The 23,113-nt window shown below is 36.3% G+C and overlaps 3 protein-coding genes and 1 pseudogene across 4 annotated transcripts; 1 reads left to right on the top strand and 3 right to left on the bottom strand.

Moving 5' to 3' along the window:
• Positions 1-3,365: 3,365 nt before the first annotated feature.
• Positions 3,366-6,230, bottom strand: LOC106430981 (probable apyrase 5). 2 transcript variants are annotated; one of them, XM_013871778.3, is made up of 9 exons: positions 6,032-6,230; positions 5,273-5,880; positions 5,040-5,152; positions 4,846-4,953; positions 4,516-4,558; positions 4,262-4,396; positions 4,061-4,158; positions 3,769-3,965; positions 3,366-3,685 (listed from the first exon to the last, which is right to left on the bottom strand). In XM_013871778.3, the coding sequence occupies exons 2-9, from the start codon at positions 5,862-5,864 to the stop codon at positions 3,559-3,561; spliced, it is 1,413 nt and encodes a 470-aa protein (XP_013727232.2). In that variant the 5' UTR covers positions 5,865-5,880; positions 6,032-6,230; the 3' UTR covers positions 3,366-3,558. The 2 variants fall into 2 exon arrangements, with proteins under 2 accessions (XP_013727232.2, XP_048614014.1); XM_048758057.1 differs by having other exon boundaries at positions 4,262-4,384.
• Positions 6,231-6,677: 447 nt separating this feature from the next.
• LOC106430984 (probable apyrase 4) lies at positions 6,678-9,597 on the bottom strand. Its single transcript, XM_013871785.3, has 8 exons — positions 8,698-9,597; positions 8,289-8,401; positions 8,082-8,189; positions 7,829-7,871; positions 7,495-7,683; positions 7,315-7,412; positions 7,039-7,235; positions 6,678-6,959 (listed from the first exon to the last, which is right to left on the bottom strand). The coding sequence occupies exons 1-8, from the start codon at positions 9,290-9,292 to the stop codon at positions 6,830-6,832; spliced, it is 1,473 nt and encodes a 490-aa protein (XP_013727239.2). The 5' UTR covers positions 9,293-9,597; the 3' UTR covers positions 6,678-6,829.
• Positions 9,598-14,780: 5,183 nt separating this feature from the next.
• LOC106397503 (E3 ubiquitin-protein ligase MPSR1-like) lies at positions 14,781-15,679 on the top strand. The gene has a single exon (XM_013838092.3). The coding sequence runs from the start codon at positions 14,993-14,995 to the stop codon at positions 15,485-15,487; it is 495 nt and encodes a 164-aa protein (XP_013693546.2). The 5' UTR covers positions 14,781-14,992; the 3' UTR covers positions 15,488-15,679.
• A 40-nt stretch (positions 15,680-15,719) lies between these two features.
• Positions 15,720-18,494, bottom strand: LOC106430965 (annotated as a pseudogene).
• Between the last annotated feature and the right edge of the window lie 4,619 nt (positions 18,495-23,113).

Here is a 23,113-nt window from a genome sequence, read left to right as displayed (position 1 = left end):
CTTCCTCAAGGTCTCCATTTAAGAAGGCTGATTTGACATCCATTTGATGTATCCTCCAACTCTTTTGGGCTGCCAATGAAATGATTAGTCTAACCGTTTCTAAGCGAGCAACTGGAGCAAATACCTCATCATAGTCGATCCCGGCTCTTTGACTATAGCCTTTTGCCACCAATCTTGCCTTGTACCTTTCAACTTCTCCTTTAGAGTTCTTCTTTGCCTTGTACACCCACTTCACACCAATTGCCTTGTGTCCATTTGGAAGTGAAGCTAACTCCCATGTATCATTCTTTTGAATCGACTTGATTTCCTCATCCATTGCACTTCTCCATGACTTCTTTTCTTGGGCTTCTTCAAAGTTCATAGGCTCGCAATCCGCAAATAGACAAAATAGAGTAAGATTGTCTTGATTTTCGGTTACCTCGTAGATGTCTTGTAGACTTCTAAAACGTGGAGTCCTTTCACTTGAGCTTTCATCTCCTTGAGAACTTGTTGTTGGTGAAGTTGGTGGTGTAGCTGGCTCTTCTCTCGGTTGCTCCACATTCTCTTCTTCAAAGGATGGAAAGAAGTTGTAGTCTTCATTATTTGATCTCCAATCCCATTCTCCTTCTTCATCAAAGATGACATTCCGACTAATGATTGTCTTCTTTGTTTCAGGATTGTAGAGCTTGTAGCCTTTGGAGTTAGCGTCATACCCAATGAAGATGTACTTCTCACTTTTATCATCTAGTTTGCTCCGCTTCTCGTCTGGAACATGAGCGTGAGCAATGCTTCCAAAGACTCTTAGGTGTGAGACTCCAGGCTTCCTTCCGCTCCAAGCTTCTTGTGGTGTTTTTTCTAAAACACTCTTTGTTGGAGAACGGTTTGATATATAAACCGCACAAGCAACTGCTTCTGCCCACAACTCCTTTGGTAGCTTCTTACTCTTGAGCATGCTTCTTGCCATCTCAAGTATTGTCCTATTCTTTCTTTCCGCTACTCCATTTTGTTGAGGGGTTCTTGGCACCGTCAACTGTCTTCGAATGCCATTATCTTCACAATACTTCAGAAACTCCTTGGACATGAATTCTCCTCCTCGATCTGATCTCATGGACTTGATCTTAAGACCACTTTCCTTCTCAACATGGGCTTTGAACTTTTTGAAATTTTCAAACACTTCTGATTTTTGATTCAAAAAGTAAACCCATGTTTTTCTTGAAAAGTCATCAATAAAGAGAAGAAAGTAGTTACTCTTACCAAGTGAACTTGGTTTGATTGGCCCACATACATCTGTATGTATGAGTTCTAGTGGCTTTCTTGCTCTTGTCTCCGACTCCTTTGGAAAACTCATCTTGAATTGCTTTCCAAGTAAGCAACCTTCACACACTTGATTTGGATGATTGATACAAGGTAATCCTTTCACCATTTCTTTCTTGGAAAGTAGCTCTAAGCCTCCGAAGTTGAGATGACCAAATCGAAGATGCCAAAGCCAAGATTCCTCCTTGTAGCACATCTTGAGACATCGTGCAATGTCATTTTGAATGTTTAGGACAAACATTCTATTGCTTGACATTGGCACCTTTGTGATGAGATTATTTGCATTATCTCTTAAAGAAAGGCTATTATCTTTTAGTCGAATGTCATAACCTTTCTCTAAGAGTTGTCCTAGGCTCAAGATGTTGGTCTTCATGCTTGGAATGTAGTAAACGTTGGAAATGAATTGATGATCTCCATTCTTCAAGCGGATGAAAATATTTCCTTTACCTTTCACTTCCATCCTTGATTCATCTCCTAAAGCCACATCAGTTTTCACCGATTCATCAAGCTCCACGAACATGCTTTTATTTCCACACATGTGGTTGCTTGGACCACTATCAAGGTACCACTTGTGAACCTCATTTGGTTCATCCTTCTTGTAAGCCATCAACAGCATATCTTCTTCCTTACGCTGTTCTTCAACATAGTTGGACTTCTCTTCAACTCTATTGTTGTTTGGAGTTTTACATTCAGAAGCATAATGTCCAAACTTTCCGCAACTATAGCATTTGATGCTTGATTTATCGTACCTTGATTTTGGGTTTCCTCTTCCACGACCTCTTGATGAATTCTCTCCTCTTTGGTTGAAGTTGTCTTCGTATGGTCTCCAACCTCGTCCATTTACACCACGACCTCGTCCTCGAAAATGACCACCACCACGTCTCGGATGATTTCGGCCACTTTCTTCCTTGTGATCAATTCTCATCTTGAGAACTTGCTCTACAATATCTTCTTTTTTCTTCTTCTTTTCTTCATAAGCTTGTAGTGATCCAAGAAGTTGCTCCATCGTCATAGTCTCCAAGTCTTTTGTCTCTTCAATAACGGTGACGATATGCTCGAATTTTGAATCCAATGATCTAAGAACTTTCTCCATGATTCTCACCTCATCTAACTTCTCACCATTTCTTTTTAGGTTATTAGTAACCGTCAAGACTCTTGAGAAGTAATCTGAGATGAGTTCTCCTTCCTTCATTTGTAATGCTTCAAATTCTCCTCTTAGAGTTTGAAGACGTACCTTCTTAACTTGTTCCGCTCCCTTGTAAGATGTCCGAAGCTTCTCCCATGCTTCTTTGGATGTCTTTGCTCCAGCAACCTTCTCAAATGTATCTTCATCTAATCCTTGATGGATTAGACAGAGAGCCTTCTTGTCTCTCTTCCTTGAATCTCTCAAACCATCCTTTTGTGTTTGAGATAAACCACCATCATTCTCCGGTTCAACGAAGCCTTTCTCGACTATCTCCCACACATCATGTGCTCCTAAGATAGCCATCATCCTAAGACTCCAATTGTCATAGTTGCTCTTAGTGAGCAATGGAACTTGGAAGGGAACACCATTGTTTGCCATCTTCAAAAGGAACTTGTAGCTCTGATACCACTTTGTTGGAATGAAAAACTTTATAAAGATGAAGAAAGTGTTTAAGTGTTTGAAGAGAAAGAAGTTTTGTGAAGAAGAAAGATTATATAACTTAGAAGAGGATTTTATTACTTGTTACAAGCTTTGTTTATTTCTTGGTGATGCAAAATGAAAGGGGAGTGGAGGTATTTATAGCCTCCAAAATACAAAATATCTTACATATTTTAATCATAAATCTAGAGAATTCTACCATAATATCTAAGATTTTTTTATTATAATTATCTAGATAATTCTATGAGAATATCTAGATTTTTATTCTAAAGAGGTGGAGGATGATTCTAGATATTGGACTAAGTTTGGACTAAAATGATTAGTAAATTATTAGCCAAAAATCTGATCCAAATCAAGTTTAATTTTCAACAAAAGATTCAATAAGGGAAAGACATGGTCACGTCTCCTATTTCTACATATTGTAATCTGACACGGTCCACAAGGATGCTGAATGAAAACAGACGCTCTTAACGTAAAAGCTTTGAAAATCCCAAACACAATTATAAGGAGTAGCTAAACTTATTTCACAAAAAGAAACAACAACAAACAGCTTAACGTAAAATACATGACATAACTTACATGTTTTATTGGAACAAATGAAAATATCATACATAGTATTATGTATTTGGATATACGTAACTTCAGCCAAGCATTTTTCTAGATCTACCATTGTAAGCAGAAATGGTTGTGTCAGTGTTTAGTATAAACGCTCCCAGTGCCCAATCTAGTGCAATTCCTTTTTCTCCTGCTTTATTTGCAAACTCAATTCTGCACACAAAACAAACATAGTTTTTGATGATCAAAACCAGAATGATCTAACTGTTCTTGGTTTGTGCAGTAACATATAGTACCTTTCATCATCAAGAGCAAAACCAAGGCTGTCGTGAAGCATTGAGATGATATATGCAGATGAGAAGCAATATCCATCCAAATATTTTTCTTTAGTTGTTGGGTATTTCTCTTTCAACTTCGACCATTCTTCTCCACAGAAACTCTTTCCAGCTTTAATCATTTCAGACAGCCAATCCTTCTCGTCCAACCCAAAGAACTGTTTCAGACAGAAGCATAATGTCTTTATGTTCAAATATATTCTCCACAAATTTTTAGGTGGACCAATATGAATTTAGGGGATAATATCATTACCTTGGAGGTGTGGTAGAAATTTTCTGTAGCTAAAAACTTTCCTTGAAGATCAGGTGTGAATGTTGAACCAATAGAACATTGCTCAAAAGCACAATTCTCTGTACACAACAAAAAAAAACACACCAAAGGTGAATCCATAAGAGATGAAGGAGACAGTTGACACCGAGCGGCAATATGTAGCTATATATATAATGCTCTTACCCTTTCCGTCTTGCAACTTTGCCAATGTAACCGATCGGCATGCTGAGTAATTACCAGCAGCTAGAACTGAGTTGTTGTCGTAAACGTATCCTTTAGGAGTACAAGGATCAGTAACTATTCCATCTTTGTTTGCAGCTGCAAAGGATTATATATTGAAACAATGTATGAGTTTTGAGGGGAAAGAAGCTTACTTAACAAAATCTTCAAGTTATGTACACAACTGATCACTTTTAATGGTTTTATCAACAACTAACCAGAGTTCTGGAGTGATTTCAATATCTCTTCCTGTGCTTCATCCTGAAAAGGCAACAAAACGTAGTAACTTCTTGAAAATTAATAAGCAAAGGATACAAATATTTTTTCTTGTAGGCGACTTATTAAATATTTCAACTACATTTAAAAAATACATTTAGGAATCTAATTTTTTTTTTTGGATATATGTCTATGTAATTTTTTTCAAAATTTTTTGGAGCCTAAACCCTAAAGTTAATTTTTTATTCGGTTTTATCCAGAACCAGCTTTGCTTAAAGGTAGGCCTTATCAACAAGTTCTGATATTCTCGGCTCTCAGAATTCAGAAGCTACCTGTCCATAGTGGAGGAAGCTGTGACTGTAGATTTTGTAAGAAACACCTCCATAGGATATCGTACGAGAGAACCCAGGAGGTGCAGTCTCACTTGACACAAATGTCACCTAAACAAATGCACAAACAATTATCAACGACCACACATATGGCTGAAGACTCATTAGTACCAAATTTGAGAGAAAGGAGACCAAACCTGAGCAGAAGCCCCACCGAGTTCAACAATCCCCGTTGTATGTAACGGGTCTCCTCCAAGAGAACCAAGTGCATAGTTCGCAACCACCCAAGCATACATCCCTTCATCAAATCCTGCATAACTTTTCCAATATTTATCGATTAACTAAGCTAATATATAAAAAAAACTCAAAACATAGATCCAAACAATCTAACAACAAAACAGTTACACTCTCCTATATTCCAAATACTAACCGGAGATAACCGAAGCCCATTCGTCTTGAAACTTAAACCCAGAAGATCTAAGAACTCCTCTCGTAACTTCAAGAATCTCTTCCTGAACACTAACATCAAGCAATCTCATCCCAGCCGTAGCCATCAACCTAATCTCACTCTTCTTCAACATCTCTTTAGGAACTCTCCCTTTAGCGAACTCCACAAGCTCCGCCACGGAGACGCTCGCTCCTTGCGGGTTATCAGCGTACGAAGACAAACCAGGACTCAGCTTCAAGCTAGCGTAGTTCTCCTCACCGAAGTCGAAAACCGGTTTACCGGATTCGAGCCAGTAGCGGAACACATGAGCTCGTGACCCGGAGCTTCCGGCGTCGATGACTACGCTGTAACGGAACGAGCTTCTCGGATTCCATCCGGAGAAGAGAATCATGTAGAGAACAAAGAGAAACGCCAGCGTGATGGCGATGGAAAGGAATAGGCCGAGGACTAGCAGGAGAATCGGTTTCGTGGGCTTTGACTCGGACTTAGTGGTGAAAACGTAGGTCGTCGAAGATTTGCGGTGGACAGGTATCATCTGAACCTTGAGAGTATCCTCCTCAATCTCCGGTTTCATTTTTTTGTTTTCGAACCTGAAAACGGTAATGAGATTGTTTTGTGAAAACGTTTAAAGTAGTCGTAACGAAAACTGATGAGATGATAATGAGATCTTAGCGTATGAAAAAAACGTAACGCAATAAGTTCTTTTGTGAATATGACTTTTCTTCGAGTTAGGTTTATAACCTGAGTTAATTATAATTGATGAGAAACCGGAGTTCCAAACCGGAGTTCGAAAACGGCTGTTTGAAGACAGCCGCCGATGAAGCTCGTCTCGTAGCTACTCTCAGTCTACAGTTTTTTTTTTTTTTGTCGTAGTGGAGGAGAAGTTGGTCATTGGAGCTACTATTTAAAAACTCTCAAAAGGTACACAACTAACATTACTTACTCGGGTCGGGTTAGCTTGTCGGGTCATTTTAGAAAACACGTGATTAAACACCGAACCACATACGTCTTATTCACACGTGGGCCAGATCTATTTCTAATGAACAAATGACTTATTTCCAGTTTGGCTTTATTTACGGAATGAGATACCAATGGACAAACAAACTCTGTTACAGAGGAAATATCTATTACAACTTACAAGATAGGACATGAATGGACGATATTAGTTATCACGTTTCATTGATTACAATAACACATCAAGATTATTTGTAGACACTTATCTGCAGAGTACTGATTCACCATTTTTCTTGATGTGTTTAATTGTGAATCTGTCCACAGATGTGTTTTTAGTGGGATCTACCTAGAAAGGAAATGAGTTGTCATTTATGTAAAAAATGTTGAAAATTCATACCCCCCCCCCCCCCCCCCCCCCCAACTCTGAATCAACTTGGTTTCCAATATTTTAACATTAAAAAGACAACAATGAAGACTTGTAATGTTAAACACGAGTAAACGTGAATACAAACATATGATTATCATTTACTTTTGAAACAAAAATTTCCATTGTAACTAATATCATATATTTTGTATTTACCTACGTTACTCAAGAAGAATTTTTCTAGATTTACCACTGTTATCAGAAATGGCTGTTGCAGTGTTTAGTATAAACGCTCCTAATGCCCAATCTAGTGGTATGCCTTTCTCTCCTGCTTCACTTGCAAACTCGACTCTGCAGACAAAAAAAAAACATAACATAGTTTATTTAACGAACCCCAAAGCCAAAAAGATTGTGCAGTAAGTTTTTTTACCTTTGATCATCAAGAGCAACACCAAGACTGTCGTGAAGCATTGAGACAATATATGCTGATGAGAAACAATACCGAAGCAAACTCTCGTCTTTGAATGTTGGATGTTTCACTTTCAACTTCGACCAATCATCTCCACAAAAACTCTCTCCGGCTGAAATCATTGCAGATAGCCAATCTTTTTCTCTCAACGCAAAAAACTGATCCAGTCAAGAAACATACTACCAACGTTAAACAAATCTCCAAAACACAGATAATATTGACGTTCAAATTGTATACCTTTGAGGTGTGGAAGAAATTCTCCGTAGCCAAAAAACTTCCTCGAAGATTAGGTGTGAACGTTGATCCAATAGAACAATGCTTATAATGACATTTCTCTGTACTCAAAAGTAAACTCGTTAGATATAAAGAAAACTGACGCGAGGAATGATATTCAGCTGTGCCAATAACACTCTTTACCTTTTCCTTCCTGTAAGATGTTGAATGCAGCTGATCGGCACTTTGAGAAATTACCAGCAGCTTGAAGTGAGTCTGTAAATTTGCTTTCTCCAGGTAAGACTACTCCCTCCCCTGTGGAGTTTTTGTCGAGTATATATCCTTTAGGAGTACAAGGATCAGTAACTATTCCTTTTTCTGTAGAGTTTGCAGCTGCAAGGATTCAAACACTGTATAAATATTGACGGGAAAGAAGCTTATTTCAATTTGCCTAAACTCAAAGCTGAAACTATTAAATCTACAAAATTTCCAACTGCAGTCAACCAGTGATTACTTTACAGAATTATCAATAACCAACCTAAGTTGTTGAGTGATTCCCATAGTTTCTCATGTGCTGCATCCTACAAGACAAAACAAGTTATTAGCACCGTCAAACATGAAAACGGGATAAAATCATTTGTTAATGTTGCATGTTCTACAATTTGAGGAAATGTATACTCTTAAATCAACAAGCAGCAAACAGGGACAAAGTTACATACTGTTCCCAAACACAAAACTCGAAAAAGGATGTAAAGTGCTCAAAAGACAAACGCTCTGCTCTTAGAAGTTACCTGCCCAAGGTTGAGGAAGCTGTGGCTGTAGATTCTGTATGAAACGTTACCATAAGTTATCGTACGCAAGAACTCAGAAGGCACATGCTCACTTGACACAAATGTCACCTAAACGATTGCACAAAACAGTCATCATCCCTTACAATCAACTATCTCCGTTGTTCTATATTTTAAGTCTAACAAATCTGAAGGGAAGGAGACTAAAACCTGAGCAGAAGCCCCACCAAGTTCAGCAATCCCCGTTGTTTGCAACGGATCACCTCCTAGAGAACCAAGTGCATAGTTCGCAACAACCCAAGCATATACACCTTCATCAGATCCTACAAAAAAAAAAATATTCCCAGTATTAGCACTTATTCAAACAAGTCCAATACTAATAACAACAACATCTCAACCAAACACTCGAACAGTGCAGCATTGTCTTGACACTGATCAATCTAGCTCTAATCTTAAGCATCAAAACCAGAACGAGTCAGCTCTGATGCTAAAGGGGCTGCAGCTGTAACTTTCACAGCCGGGATTAGTGCTTGGGAGGGACTATTTACAATATCTAGGTTTGCTTCAACACTTTTTTTTTTTTTTTTTTTTTTTAAATCTTAAGCATCAAAACACTAACCGGAGATAACCGAGGCGGATTCGTCTCGGAACTTAAACCCAGAAGATCTAAGAACTCTTCTAGTAACTTGAAGAATCCGTTCCTGAACACTAGCTTCAAGCAATCTCATCCCAGCGGTGGCCATCAACCTAATCTCACTCTCCTTCAACACTCTCTTCGGAACTCTCCCTTTCGCGAACTCCACAAGCTCCGCCACCGAAACGCTCGCTCCCTCCGGATCACCAGCGTAAGAAGACAAACCAGGACTCAGCTTCATACTAGCGTAGCCGTCATCTCCGCTGAAATCGAAAACCGGGTTTCCGGATTCAATCCGGTACCCGAACACGTGAACTCGGGTCCCCGAGCTCCCGCCGTCGATCACGACGCTGTAACGAAGCGAAACTCTCCGATTCCTCCCGGAGAGTAGAAATGTATAGCAAACGAAGGATATAATTAAAGCGATGGCGGCGGAACCGACGATTATGAGGATAATCGATTTCTTCGGTTTACACTTGGGTTTGGCGAGCGATGATCGTTGGCCAGGTTGAGTATGAAGGTGGAGAGGATCCATATCGGATTTGTGTTTCAACCTGGAACGAGCATGAGATCGTTGCATCAAGGTTTACGGAACCGCCACGAGATCGGACGATGAATCATGAGATCTGGACGTGATGATTGACGAAAGATCCAAGAAGTTTGGAAGAAACACACACGATAGCGATTTTTAGTTAGTTTCCTGTGGATTTTCGAAGATTTTTTTTTAATTATTATTGTGGATTCGAGTTTGGCAATCGGAGATCGATAGGGCCGTCGAAGATCGCCGCCGATGCCCTTCGTCTCCGTTTTCGAACTGGAGAGAAGAAAAATTGGTCAGTGGGGCGCCTTTTTTTAATGAAAATTTACACTTTGGGATTAGGTGAGCGGTGAGCCTTTAGAAAATCATTACACCTTTTTTATCACCCAATCAGCTTTTTTCTTACTTAGAACTAGAATAAGATTTGACTTTCTTAATTTAAGATTTACAATTAATTAAAAACCACTAAACAAAATTATATACAAATAAATATTTTCACCCCAAATATGAAAATTATTCAAAGAACATAAATTATAGATATAAAAGTTTTATTCCAAGAAGTAGATTTTTTTATGAAAGATGATTATGTGTCGTCATGTTTTAAATTGTTGTCTTAAATGTATTTGAGTCTGTCTCCCTAACAAGGAGAAAGCTTAATGAAAGGATAACATACTTGTTAATATCAAGTTCTGAAACATAACTTAATCAAGAAGGATTCAATTTCCTCACACATTGGAAATTAGAGAAAACATCACACACTCTCTCTTTCATTAAAATATAGAAACAGACAGAAGCGTTGAAAACTACATGTTTGAGGAACAAAATCATCCCAACACTTTAATCACAATCAATAAGTAGGAGACGTAAGAGACAAAGAATCATAGAATAGATTAGTTGAAGATCTTCAAATTGGAGTAAAGCCATATAGGATGAGCACGTTCAGTATATTTATAAAATGTTTTTCACCAAAACCTTCCAGTATCCAATATATTTTCCCTCCCTCATGAGTCATGCAAGATAAATGTATGGTTCACTTTTAAGTAGACAATGTGAAGTTTTACTAAAATAACAGTTTCATTTTTTAACCAACTAGATATGTGATTTCGAAGTTGTTTCACATGGTGTAAGTTTCTTTTTTTTCGAGAAATATTTATATATATAAATCAAACCCGAAACGGACATCCAATGTCGACATACAAACCAGATTCAACCAAAATAATTTAGACCACATGTTTACAAACTAGTTTCGCATCAACCACCTGTTCCGCTAGTTTACTCAAAATTTTCTAGACTACCAAGTATATCGTTCACGACCTTCGAATCAATATGACCGTCGATAAACTTACATCGTTCATGTAAGTTTGTGACGCTCAATATATATATATATATATTATTTTTTGACTAAAGATCTAAATTCAATATACTAAAGATTTACATTCAATATATATCTTTCCAAATTTTATGATTATTTAAGCATATTAGAAATATCCCTAAGAAATATTTTAAGTTTAATACTATTGTTTACTCTTCAATTGGATCGACTTCCAACATGGACAAGTACCACTATCATTTACTACACTAAAAAACAATGACCGGAATCATCGGTAAACACTTATCAACTGGAAGTGGGTTGGTAGTGGTTTGATCTCATTATAATTCCTCGTGCATTTTGATGAACTTTATATGTTCGGCATGTTGCTTTCTTTTCTTTAAGGGTTTTAATATATACTATTCCTAACTCGAAGGCATAAGACAAAAGTAGTTGTATGACATGTTTAACGCTGATCGTGGCCAGATCCTCAGTTACTAATTAATTATGATCAATACTTTTGAGTCTTTGACCCTTTCTTACAAAGCATTCATTAGCGAATTATTAAATGTTAGTATGTACTCCTACATTTCGAATTAGATTTCGTTTTAGAGCAAAATTTTCGTTTTAAAATTAGTGTCGTTTTATGATTTCAATGCAAAATTTATTGATTTTTTATTCTAATCTATTTTTCTATTGGTTGAAATCTGGTTAGGTATATTGATAATGATGTTTTTATATAGTAAATAGATAAATTTAAATATTTTATTAATCTGTGTGTCAAAGTCTAGAACAACAAGTAAAATGAAACGGAGGGAGTACATTAGTAGCTAGATATATATACCTGTGAATTGTTTGAACTTGGTTCGCATGTACTTGATTATTGTTCCTTCTCAAAAGATTTCATTAAGTAGCATATTAGAAATGAATTTTGTTATAATATTGTACACATTGTTAAATATATAAATAGCAGCAATTGCATGCATAATGAAAGGGATACATGTTAGTTTTAAATAGCTCGTTCCTAATTTATACCAAGAGCTAGATATAGTATGTTACAAACCTAAATATTTTTGCATTCTTTTTCAAAAATAATAAGATGATTAAAGAGAGAACGTCGTGCGAGAATTTTAACACCTAATTAATGAAAATGTATTAAGGAGAAGCTATTTGTCTTTATAAATTTGATGCCAAAATGTTTCATGTGTGCATTACAAAAATGAAGAGTACATAAAATGGGAGTATAAAGTTGGTTTACCCTCAGGTTTCTAATGTTTTCATGTTACCTCCTCAAGCTGCAGACTTTGATTTCTTCTACTTAGCTCTTCTTCATCAGATACGTATACTCTGCTTTATCTCAAGTTCATCATTGTTTTTTACAAATATGTACCCCATGAAATTCTAATTTTGATGTTAATATAAGTCAGAAATAAACAGCCAAAATTAATTTGTTTTGAAAACATTTGCGTACAAAGCCTAGTTGCAAACCTGCGGCAGATTTTGGTATTCAAGATCTTTGGCCTAATTACAATGATGGTTCGCATCCATCAAACTGCAATCCCGACAGTGAATTTGATCGATCTAAGGTACATGTAATAGTAATAATACTATGTGATTGTGTAAATATTCCTTTTTTTCTTTCAGTTTATTTTGTTTTTGTATATATCAAATTCATATTTGAATGTATAGATATCGGATATTGTTAGTTTGCAAACGAAGTGGCTAACACTATCGTGTCCGAGCAACGATGGTTTCAAGTTTTGGAAACACGAGTGGAAAAACACGGCACGTGTTCCGAGTCCACAATGGATCTACATGACTACTTTGAGAATACTCTTTAACTTAGAGATAAGGCCAATCTTGTTCACATCCTCGCAAACTCTGGTATACATATACACACTAATATTTAATCTAAAAGTCACTATATCTAATCAATGTATTAATTTACGTATGCTTAATTAAACTCTACATATATTTTTCCTTCTTTTCTGAATGTGGTGTAACTATAGGAATCATACCAGACGACGGATTATATGATCTTCGAGAGATTAAAGATGCCATTGGGTTTACTCCAGGCATCGAATGTAACAAAGATCCGGAGCTTAACAATCAAGTTCACCAGATCTGCCTTTGCATCATACATCAGGAACTGAGTTTATTGAATGTCCAGTTTTACCTAGAGAAAGATGTCATGCTCGACTCCACTTTGCTAAGTTTCAGTTATGACTATATTTGAGTGATTTGTTGTATTCTTTTCTAATTTATCTTCTCTTTCCAGACTCCAAATTTCATGTGGAGAGTACAATGGACTAATGTTTTACATGCTTAAAATTTGATAGGATGAGCTATGATATAATAATGGTATTCCTATAAATTACGGAATTATATTCTAAAGCAATATATGTTTCATGAAACTTCAGCCCTAGTTCAGATTACAGAACAAGTTTTAGTGGCGCCACAAAAAGGAGCTACCTCCTGAACCGGTCTCGGTAGTTTTATAAACTTGTAAGTGTTGAAAGTTAATGAGATGATCCGGATGTTTTGGTATTATAATCCTTTTGGCAGTTACCTTCTTCCTGCTCCTCCAATTTCAGGCATTCGGACTCTCCACTTGGGAATTGCCTCTTGCTTCAGTGCCAAACGGTTTAAAGGACGTATCTGAGAAAAGGGTCCAAAATTGTGAAGGAACACAAAGGACGATCACATGGAAGAAGAATAGAGTAAGAAGAACGATACCACTTACTCACTATTCGAATTGGAAAGAGGGCACAAGGTTTTAGACGAGTTCCAAGACACTGAACTGAAGTGAAGAGATAAAAGTCAATGCAACCATGCAAGATAGTGAGATACCCATTCGAGAAGTATCGAAAGTCAAACAGCTCTGCAGAGATATGAAACTTTTTTTAATGAAACTTCAGTGTATATTAAGTAGGGGTTATTGGTTGTTGTATTTTAATGGATTTGAAAATCCGAACTAAATCTAGTGTTATTGGTTCTATGATTTTCAAATCTGTATTAAAATCATGTGTTATTGGTTTAATGATTAATAAATTCTGTATCAAATCAAGTGTTATTCAATCATACGGATTTACTAATATATTTGATTTTATAATGGATTTGAATGGATTTGTTTGGATTTCTTAGTTAAAAATACAAAGACTCAAATCCGAGGGAAAACCTCCGGATTTGCATATTTTACTTGGAAACCTCCGGATTTGCATATTTTACTTGAAAACCTCCAGATTTGCATATAGAAAATGGAATATTGGGAAATTTAAGGGCAAAATTTTAAAACAGCACTTTTTAAAATAATCCAAAAATACCTAATACTACATCCGTTTCTTAAATACGGATGTTTCTTAAATACGGATGTTCTGGTATTTTCACACATATTAAAAAAACACATTAATCATGCATCATTTTTGAAATTATTAAATTATAATGTTTTTAACCAATAGTCTAATAAATTCAATTAATTTTATTAAAATTTAAAATTTTTTGTATAGAAAACATAAAAAAATCTATCTTTGTGAAACAATTTTTTTTTTCCTAAAACTTCTATCTTAGTAGAACGGAGGAGGGGGTACTATATTATTTTTTTCAAAATAAAAACTAATTTGATTTAAGAAAAAGCTAAGTCACTTTAATTTTATTACATTTTCACTTTTAAATTAACAAAGCCACAAACACAAATAATTAAAACTCTAAATCCAAATATAAATTTTTTTAGTAAATGTTATTATTTTTTAATTATACATTACCTTTGTCATAAGATATGATTTAGTGATATGGAAAATTATTTCTGTAAGTTTAATTATATTCCCAGCGAATTTATATTGACCAGACTTACAACGTAGATGAGAGCGGTAGTAAAAATATCTAGTCTTTGGCTGTAACTGGCAGATAAAAAAAAGAATACAAGGAATAAAGAGAAATGAAATAAGATGAATGAAATGCAGTACAAAAATGGAATGTATTCATTTCATTTATTCTTTATCAAAATTGTTTTGGAATGTTTTTTTGGTTAAATTTTTTTTCGGAATTGATGGACATGTTAAATGATAAAAACAATTATGGAATTGATCATTCCATTACAAAAATAGTAAATCTAGTTGCAGCCTTTGTTTTGTGTCCCTGTAATGAAAGAGGATAAGATTTGGGATAACGAAAAAAATATTAAATATTTAAACACTGATTGATTGAACAAAAGCGGTTTCTAGATTCTTCTGTAACCTTCGTGTATTTCCTTTTTACCAGCTTCCTCGTGAACACGGTAAAACCTTTCGCTAACATATATAAATCTCTAAGCCGTTATTCACCGATTTGTATCTAATTCTTTCAGCTTCCTTCTCCTTCTCGCCTTCTTCTCAGTTTCCTCTCTCGAGAAAGATCCTTCGTTTCACTCTCACGATCTTTGTTTAGGTGTTTACGTGATGTCTTCTGAGGCGGGCTTTGCAGAGTTTTCGGCTTTGTTCGAGAGGATGATCCCACGAGGCGAAGGTCACTCTCGATTCTTACCTCTGATCTTAGCTCTAGCCGGCGAAGCCGACGAGGATACCGATCAGACGACCGGACACAGAGAGATCGTCATCGATCAGGTGAACAGAAGAGTGGTGATGTACAGATCGGCTTTGGGGGAGTTCTTGAACGGCGACTTTTCAGAGAAACAAGGGAGGTCGCCGGCGTCGAAATCGTCGGTGGAGAGCTTGCCACGTGTCGTGATCGGGAAAGATGAGGAGAAAAGAGGCTCGTGTCCGATCTGCCTCGACGAGTGGTCGGAAGGTGACGTGGCGGCGGAGATGCCGTGTAAGCACAGGTTCCACTCGAAGTGCGTGGAGGAGTGGCTGGGGAGACACGCCACGTGTCCGCTATGTAGGTACGAGATGCCTGTTGAAGAAGTGGAGGAAGAGAAGAAAGTAGGGGTTTGAATTGGGTTCTCTGTTGGTGCCGGCGAAAGGAGAAACGGAGAAGAAGACGGAGGAGGAAGAAGCGAGGGTGGCTCGAACACTCGAGATGAAACAGAGGCTTAGGTTTCAGTTTTAGAAAGGAACTTGTGTATATTCTTTTGGTTTTTTTTTTCCTATGTCGTTTCCAATTTCAATAAAAGATTGGTTGATGAACTTGAATACCATATGATTCGTTTCATTGCGACAAACAAACAAAACAAAACAGAGATTGCATTCAATGTATAGGCTAAGGTGTTGGTTGCTTTCTGTAAGTTGTAAGAAGATTTTTTTTTTTTTATCAAAATTGTAAGAAGATGAGAATCTTAAAACCGTAGCTGTAGGCTTTGTTCCTTGTGATTCTTCTTCAAACGTTGAGCTATCCACAGCTCTTAACTGCTTCACGCCATTCACTTTATAATCCTCATCCAAGACAGATCCCACAACGCAGCCCCCATAACAATGATTATAAGTTCTTACGTTGAATTTACAGAAGCTTTTCTATCAGCAGCCATAAGCTTTTCCCGAATCTCTAACCCTAGGAAAAAGCTTGACATCGCAACGTGTTGAACCATCTCTATAAGCATGTGTCAAGGTCTCTCCCTTTGGATTTAGGGAACACTGAGATCCTTGTTGTGGTACTGTTAGTTGGAATAACATAACAGTACTTTTAGTTTCCTCAATATAACAGTAATCTAAATCACTATTTTGTCTATCTAGCTCCATTTTCACATTTATTTTCGTTTTTCCAATAATTGATTTTGAACAGCTATTTTTATCATATCTTGATTGTAGTATAGTGTTTACAAAAGAGAGATATTTTTACGATATTAGAGAAAAAACTATCAAGTTTATGCAAGTCATAAAATAACATTTTCATTCATGAAATCAGTTACTTTGTTTATGGTAATTTTAATCTTCATCAGTTATTTATCTAAATTTATTTAGCTACAATTGTTGACAAAAAAAAATAAAAAAAAAATCGCTACAATTTTTAACAATCTCTTGCGGTCGGTATACACAACAATAGAGTTGGAAGCTGGTCCGGAAAGAAGAGGAGTGTGCGATTTTACCGGTCAATTCCTCGGAAAATGTGGCAATGGCGAACCCAATATGTGCGTAAAGGCCACGCAAAAAGAAAGAAGCAGAAGAACACATATGCACATGTCGATATGATTGCTAGGAAACTGTAACCACCACACTCGAGTTTACCCCAGCTGTCTAAATATATTGGTTTGGCAAAAGCCTACACAGCTGTGCACATAAACCGTACTAAAGAAACTTAACGATTGGATAATAAACCGGTTAATTAAGATGGTCGCCACTCGCCAGCAAGTAAATGATTACAAGACGCAAAAAAATGACCATCAAAGCTCTAAACAAATTTGCTTACAGTTATCCAAAATGAATACTTTACATACAGTCCTTTTGGTGACACTTGTCAAAAGGTTAAAAGCTTAAGTAGGTCAAAGAATCAACCTTTTGATTTCTCTGCTTCTATTTCCAGCTACCATTAAACCTTCTCTTTCCCTCTAGAATGCAGAAAGGAGACTTGATTAGTAAAATGTTCCACAAATGAGCTACTTTCTCTTCATTTTTCTCGGAGAATATTTGCTTGAGCTTCCTCTCAACGAGAGGTTTTTCCTCATCCTGTTCCTGTTTATCATTATCATGGTGTTTCTCGGCGGCAAATTAACAGCACTTTCAACACAGTCCCCAACCTGAGCACAGCCCCACTGTCTTGTAGATGATGGCCCATCTTCACAAAACGGTTTAAGCTTAAAGACAACGTTGTGTGATCTGGACTGCTCTCCTCCTGATTGATACATGCTGGACAAGGTGGGTCATTGCGGTGAGCCTTTGGTCAAGACATTCAGCGTGAAAGACGTGTTGACACGGAAGCACTCCTGCGACGGGCATGTCTCGGTTTCTGTGAGATGTATCTGTTACACAAACCGCATCTAAATGTACTCGAAGCTGCTCGTTGTGATTTGGTAGAGTTATGATTATCCCAATCAAGAACAACATCCATAGAATCAATGCTGCTTGTTCTCCCGCTGCTCCAACTGCAAGCATCCGCAGAGTCAGATGTCACATCTCTAGCATTACCAGAATGTATAGGATGAACCGGTTTAGACATGAAAAATCGCCGGTTTGAGAAGTTGCGGTTAGGTTCAGAGTCACCAATGTCAGAACAAGACGGTAGTTGCTTAAGAGCTTGATCTGCAGAGATGAATTAGAAGCACAAATGTTAAAACACAAAAAGATACACAGAGTGTGAGTTTTAGTGAAACAAAAACGAACCTCTTCTTGTAGCAGACTCAAAATCATTCCAATGAAGAGTCTGAGAAAGGTTGGGACTAGGAAGAAGATTAGCGTTTGATGATGTGGAAGAAGAACCATATAAGCTAATACCATCGGGGACATCCCATCTCGAAGAAGGTGGAGAGAAACTTGTATTAGTCGTCCAATAAGGCTCATGAGTGCCAAACGAAAAGTCACGACTTGCAGAAGAATCTGACCTATCTGATTTCGCAGCCACACAACAGAGCGAACCCATCTTAACCAAACGCCTCTAACTCCATAAACTAAGAGACTGTTTTATGCTGACTCAGATTTTGGTTTCTTGTCCTTTAGCTTAGCACAGCTCTGAAATCAAATAGCACCAAAAGTTTCAAACTTTCAATCATCAAAACAAACACTAACAGTAGTGAATAAATCTACCCAACGAAGTACTCTCTCAATCATCCTAGGACTAGTAAAGATCTGGTCTTTAGTATTCGAGTGACATTACAATCCGTAAGAAGATTTGAGTGAAGTAAATAAAAGGGCTTACTACTGCTTCGTAACTCGGAGAGACATATCTGGAAAGAAGACCACTGTTGTCGGAAGTAAATGAGCCTACTTGCCGCGAGTTCCATCGAAAAAACCCTGATTCTTGGAAAGGCTGAGATTTTTGATACTGCTTCTTTACTGTAATGTGTTTAGGTTACTAAGAATTTAATAAATATTTATAATTTAATTTATTTTTTATTTTATTATATATTTTTTTAATATTTTTTAGAAATTTAATCAATTCAAATATTTTCAATTAATGTTCTTCAAAATTATAAAAAAAATATTTTAACAATATAAAAAACCTATCTTTGCGAAACAAAAAAAAATCAAAAAAATCTTATTTTTAAAAACGAGAAAAATATTTAAATTCAATTATGAAGCAAATGTTAAATGAAATAAAAGTTTCTCAACTATATATAGCAAATCAGTAATTAATGCGATTCAAAAGTTGAATGCATTTTGGTTGACATAGGAAAATTCTGAATGTATTTAATAATTTTTGGAGGAAAAAATGAATTCCTTGAGTTTTAGTCAAGGAAAAATTAATATTTCTTCTACATTTAAATACGCATATGGTATTGACATAACATATTCATATAATTATCGAGGGACATGCATAACATAGTCAATTTTCTGACTGGAATTAATGAAATAAGGATTAGAGAGATTCACAGTTGCAGCTTGTTTGATTCTCTTTGACTAAAAAAAATTTCGGTAAATTAGGCCTAACTTTAGTCTCTCGATATTTTGAACAGCCACTTTTACATTATTTCTCAGCCGATTATATATTTTGAAGACATTTGGACGAGACTACCTATATGTAATATGTGTAATGTTTATGTTCTGTAACTGCATTACTATAATCTTTTAAAATTTTATAGAAGCTTTCGTATAACAACATACACTTTATAAGTTTTTTTTTTTTTTGAGAAAGGGTTTACACTTTATAAGTTTATAAGATGTTTTAAAAAAACTTATAAGTTGATATTTAAAAAAAAAAGATTCAAAATTTAAGGAATTATTTAGATGGTTTCAAGAAAATATTTAAGTGTTAAGGAGACTAAAAAAGCCGTCAACTTGATGAATACTAAGGAATGTGTTATAAAAGTAATTGAAAAATCTATCATTATTCATAATATAGATGTTCTTTATATAGGAAATTACACCGTAAAGATTACAAATCATAATCTCTTGGTTATGAGCAATCCACAATCTGCTGTACTTTCAGCTCAATACCCTCTACTTTCATTATCCAGTAGACCATATAAATATGCAGTCACTACATCAACTTGCCTCAAGTCTAATTTTCTCTCTTATATAGCCAGACTTATGAGAAATCTAAAAGTAGTTGCATCCACCACATAGGAGTATGTCTCCTCATAATCTATTACTGGTCTTTGTGAGAATCCTTGTGCAACATCAGCTTTATATGTCACGATTTCTATTCCTCACAAGATTCATTTATATCCATTGGTTTTGACATCATATGGCGTCTTAATCATATGGCCAAATACGTCTTTCTTCTTTAAACTATTTAACCTCACGTTTCTATTCAATCCAATATGTTCAACGAGTGCGCACTCTTATATTAACGTGGGTTCATGATCCTCGCTTATATTCATAAATTCAAGTGCTACCTTGTATGCAAATAAATCATCTTATGTCGACATTCTTTATTGATTCCATTATGTTCCAGACATGATATAATCGATTGAGATTCATTATTTATCAGGACCTTTAATACTTTGCAGCTTGGCGTCCCAAGCTACATTGTTTGGTACTTGTACCTTAGAGCCGGCCGGCCTTATCTCCATGTCTGGGATGATTTCCTTAGTAACCTCGGATTTTGATTTTGATTATCATTCTCTGCACTTTTCTTTTGTTTCCGAGGATTCTTATCTTTTGGAACCTATTTGGTCTACCACGTTTCATACGTTGTGTAGACTCTGTAGCAACTTGATTGTGTCTCTTCTTGGACATCAAATTCATTGGTGCTTTACAAGCTGGTTTATATATGACTTAGTCATTCTTTTTCGGGTCAGCAAATGTGTCTAGCATTTGATTAGCTAGCTTTGTAAATACATAATCTTTGGACGTCTATTTCACATTCATTAGTTTGAGGATCTTGCCAAGACATTGATGGTTGATTCCATTATATTTATTTTACCATTCTTTTACCGGTTTTATTATTTTTTTCTCCTCCTGGTCTTAAAATAATCCGTGTACCTGGCCTCAAATATAATCACTCATAGTTGGCTCAAAGTACTTTATTATTGTGGAAGAATCATATCCAACATATATCCCATCCTCGTTTTGAGGTTCCATCTTAGTTCTCTGTGGTGGAGCAATTAGTACATAGACAACACATCCAAATGTCTTATGATGGAGTATATCTGGCTCTTGAGCCGTTAATAATTGTGATAGAGGATATCTATGCTCACTAAATAGCCTGAGGCGTATTAACTTTGGTGCATGTAAATTTTGTTTGGCCCAAGCTGTGAATGGGAGTTTTGACCTCATAAGTTATGGTCTATCAATCAACTATTTGCGTTTTAAGAGATTTCGACCAAGCCGTTCTTGGTATGAACATGTATCACAGAATTGTCCACACTTACCCCCATGGACATACCATAATCATTTAAACGCTTGGGACATGTATTCACCAGTATTATCTAGACATATAGTCTTTATTTATGAAAAAGGGGCTCATAGCCGTTTTACTGGTGATGGCCTAATGAGTTTCCCTTGTGTACATGATACACACGTGAGATTCTTTGGGATAACTCTTCTTATCTTTTAATGTGTGCCTTTTGAATATCAATTTTCGCATCATGTTTGGACCATGATGGCCAATCCCCGGTCGTGCCATAAAGTGTATATTTTTTGCAGGCTTTTAGCCTCTATCATACTTATCTATGCATAGTCTAGGTCAGTAGAGAATGCAGGTATAGTCTTTAGGACTTATTATGGCCTTGGGCGATTTTATACATATATCTGAAGGAACTCTTTGTTTCCTTCGCCCATTGTTTCAATTTGGAAACCATTCATTCTTATATCTTTAAAACTCAATAGGCTGCTCTTGCTCTTAGAGTTGGGTGAATATAAGGCATCCCTGATTTCTAGATGCATACCCATAGGCAATAATATATTAGCCTAGCCATAGTCTTCTTTCAGACTGGCGATACCTGCTTTAGTACTTAAATTGGCATTTTTCAGTGTACTCATTTAGAAAAATCATTCATTCATTTGATCTAAGCAGACAATGTAATATAAATAAATTCAAGGAGATAAAAATCAGAGAAAACATACAAGCAAAGCAATCACACAAGTTTGATGTCGAAATCAGATTATCAACTTGATTCTTTTAGGCAATAATAAGTCACATATTCCATAAGCTCATCTTGATCATGTTCGAAATTATTTTCACCATCTTTATAGATCAAGTGGGTTTCAAGATTCTTCCCTTTTAGAATCTCTTTCGGAGTCCTTCATATCTTAGCCCAATGGTTCCCCATTCCACATCTATGGCACACTGATTTGGTCGAGCTTTGTGGTTTAAGGGATATACCATGGCCACTGCCTTGACCATGGCTCAAATTGGGTTGATACCCACGACCTCTGCCATAGTGATTCCCACAGCCAAATGTGTTATAGTGGCCATGGCCACGTCCTTTCCACCCTCCACGGCCATGGCCGTGTGGTCTATCATTCTGGACGTAGTTACCTTTTTTTTTTCTGCGGCCTTATTGGTATCAGGTAATGGGGTTAATCCAAGAGGTCTCAATTCACTGTTTCTCATCAGTAATCCATTATTTTGTCCAGCTAGCAATAGACTCATCTACAGACTTATAGTCCTGGATTCTGGGATTCCTCCAATCAAATAGGGCCTTTGGTAATAACACCGTTCTTTGGTGATCATATCTCGATTTTTAACTCTGTCCAAAGGTCTAGAGGATTCTCTATAGTCAGATACTGATGTTTGAGACTCTTAATATGATGATGGCTAATAATTAATATTGCCTTGTATCAATCTTTCTCATTGGCATTATTGACTTCTATGATACATTCACCAAGTCTTTTTGACTTTAGGATAATCTTTGTATCCAATGCCCACCGTAAATAAATATCTCCAGAGATATTTAGGGCATCAAAATCCAGGTTGATTTTCGACATCTCAAATCATATATCAATCAATTTTAGATCTCATAAAATATTTAACATACGGACATAAACAAAACATGCTATCAAGTCAATACATTTCTAATAAGCAAACAAGCCACACGGCAAAAGGTGATATAATGCAATAAGGCCACACAGCCAAAGTGATATATGATGCATAATAAGTCACACAGATTTATCAAGCAAGGGTATCGACCAAACAAGTAATTTCTAAATGTTTTCATGCGGCCATATGATTATAATGCAAACCTAGCATACTGATTCTATATGTACAGAAGTAGAATTATGGAACCTCAATTTAAAACAATCAGATCATGCAAAGGTGATAATAATCAGATCATGCACATAACATAAACATGTTGGTCAGGATGATATATGATGCAAACTGGCCACACGGCCAGGTAGATATGATGCACTCATTCTTAGCAATCGGATTCTATATGTGCAAGAGTAATATTAAAACATTCAATCAAGGTTTAGCAATTAATCAATCAGTTTCAGGTATAAGATTTAGCTAAACTAACAATCAGATTCAATTAGGTTTTATCAAGACTAGCAGTTGGATCAATAATCAAGAATAATCAAACGGATTCA

Source organism: Brassica napus, chromosome C5 (genome assembly GCF_020379485.1).
Source record: "Brassica napus cultivar Da-Ae chromosome C5, Da-Ae, whole genome shotgun sequence".
NCBI classification, from domain to species: Eukaryota; Viridiplantae; Streptophyta; class Magnoliopsida; order Brassicales; family Brassicaceae; genus Brassica; species Brassica napus.
Note: the sequence above shows the minus strand (reverse complement) of the source record. Positions and strands in the feature narration are given on the sequence as shown.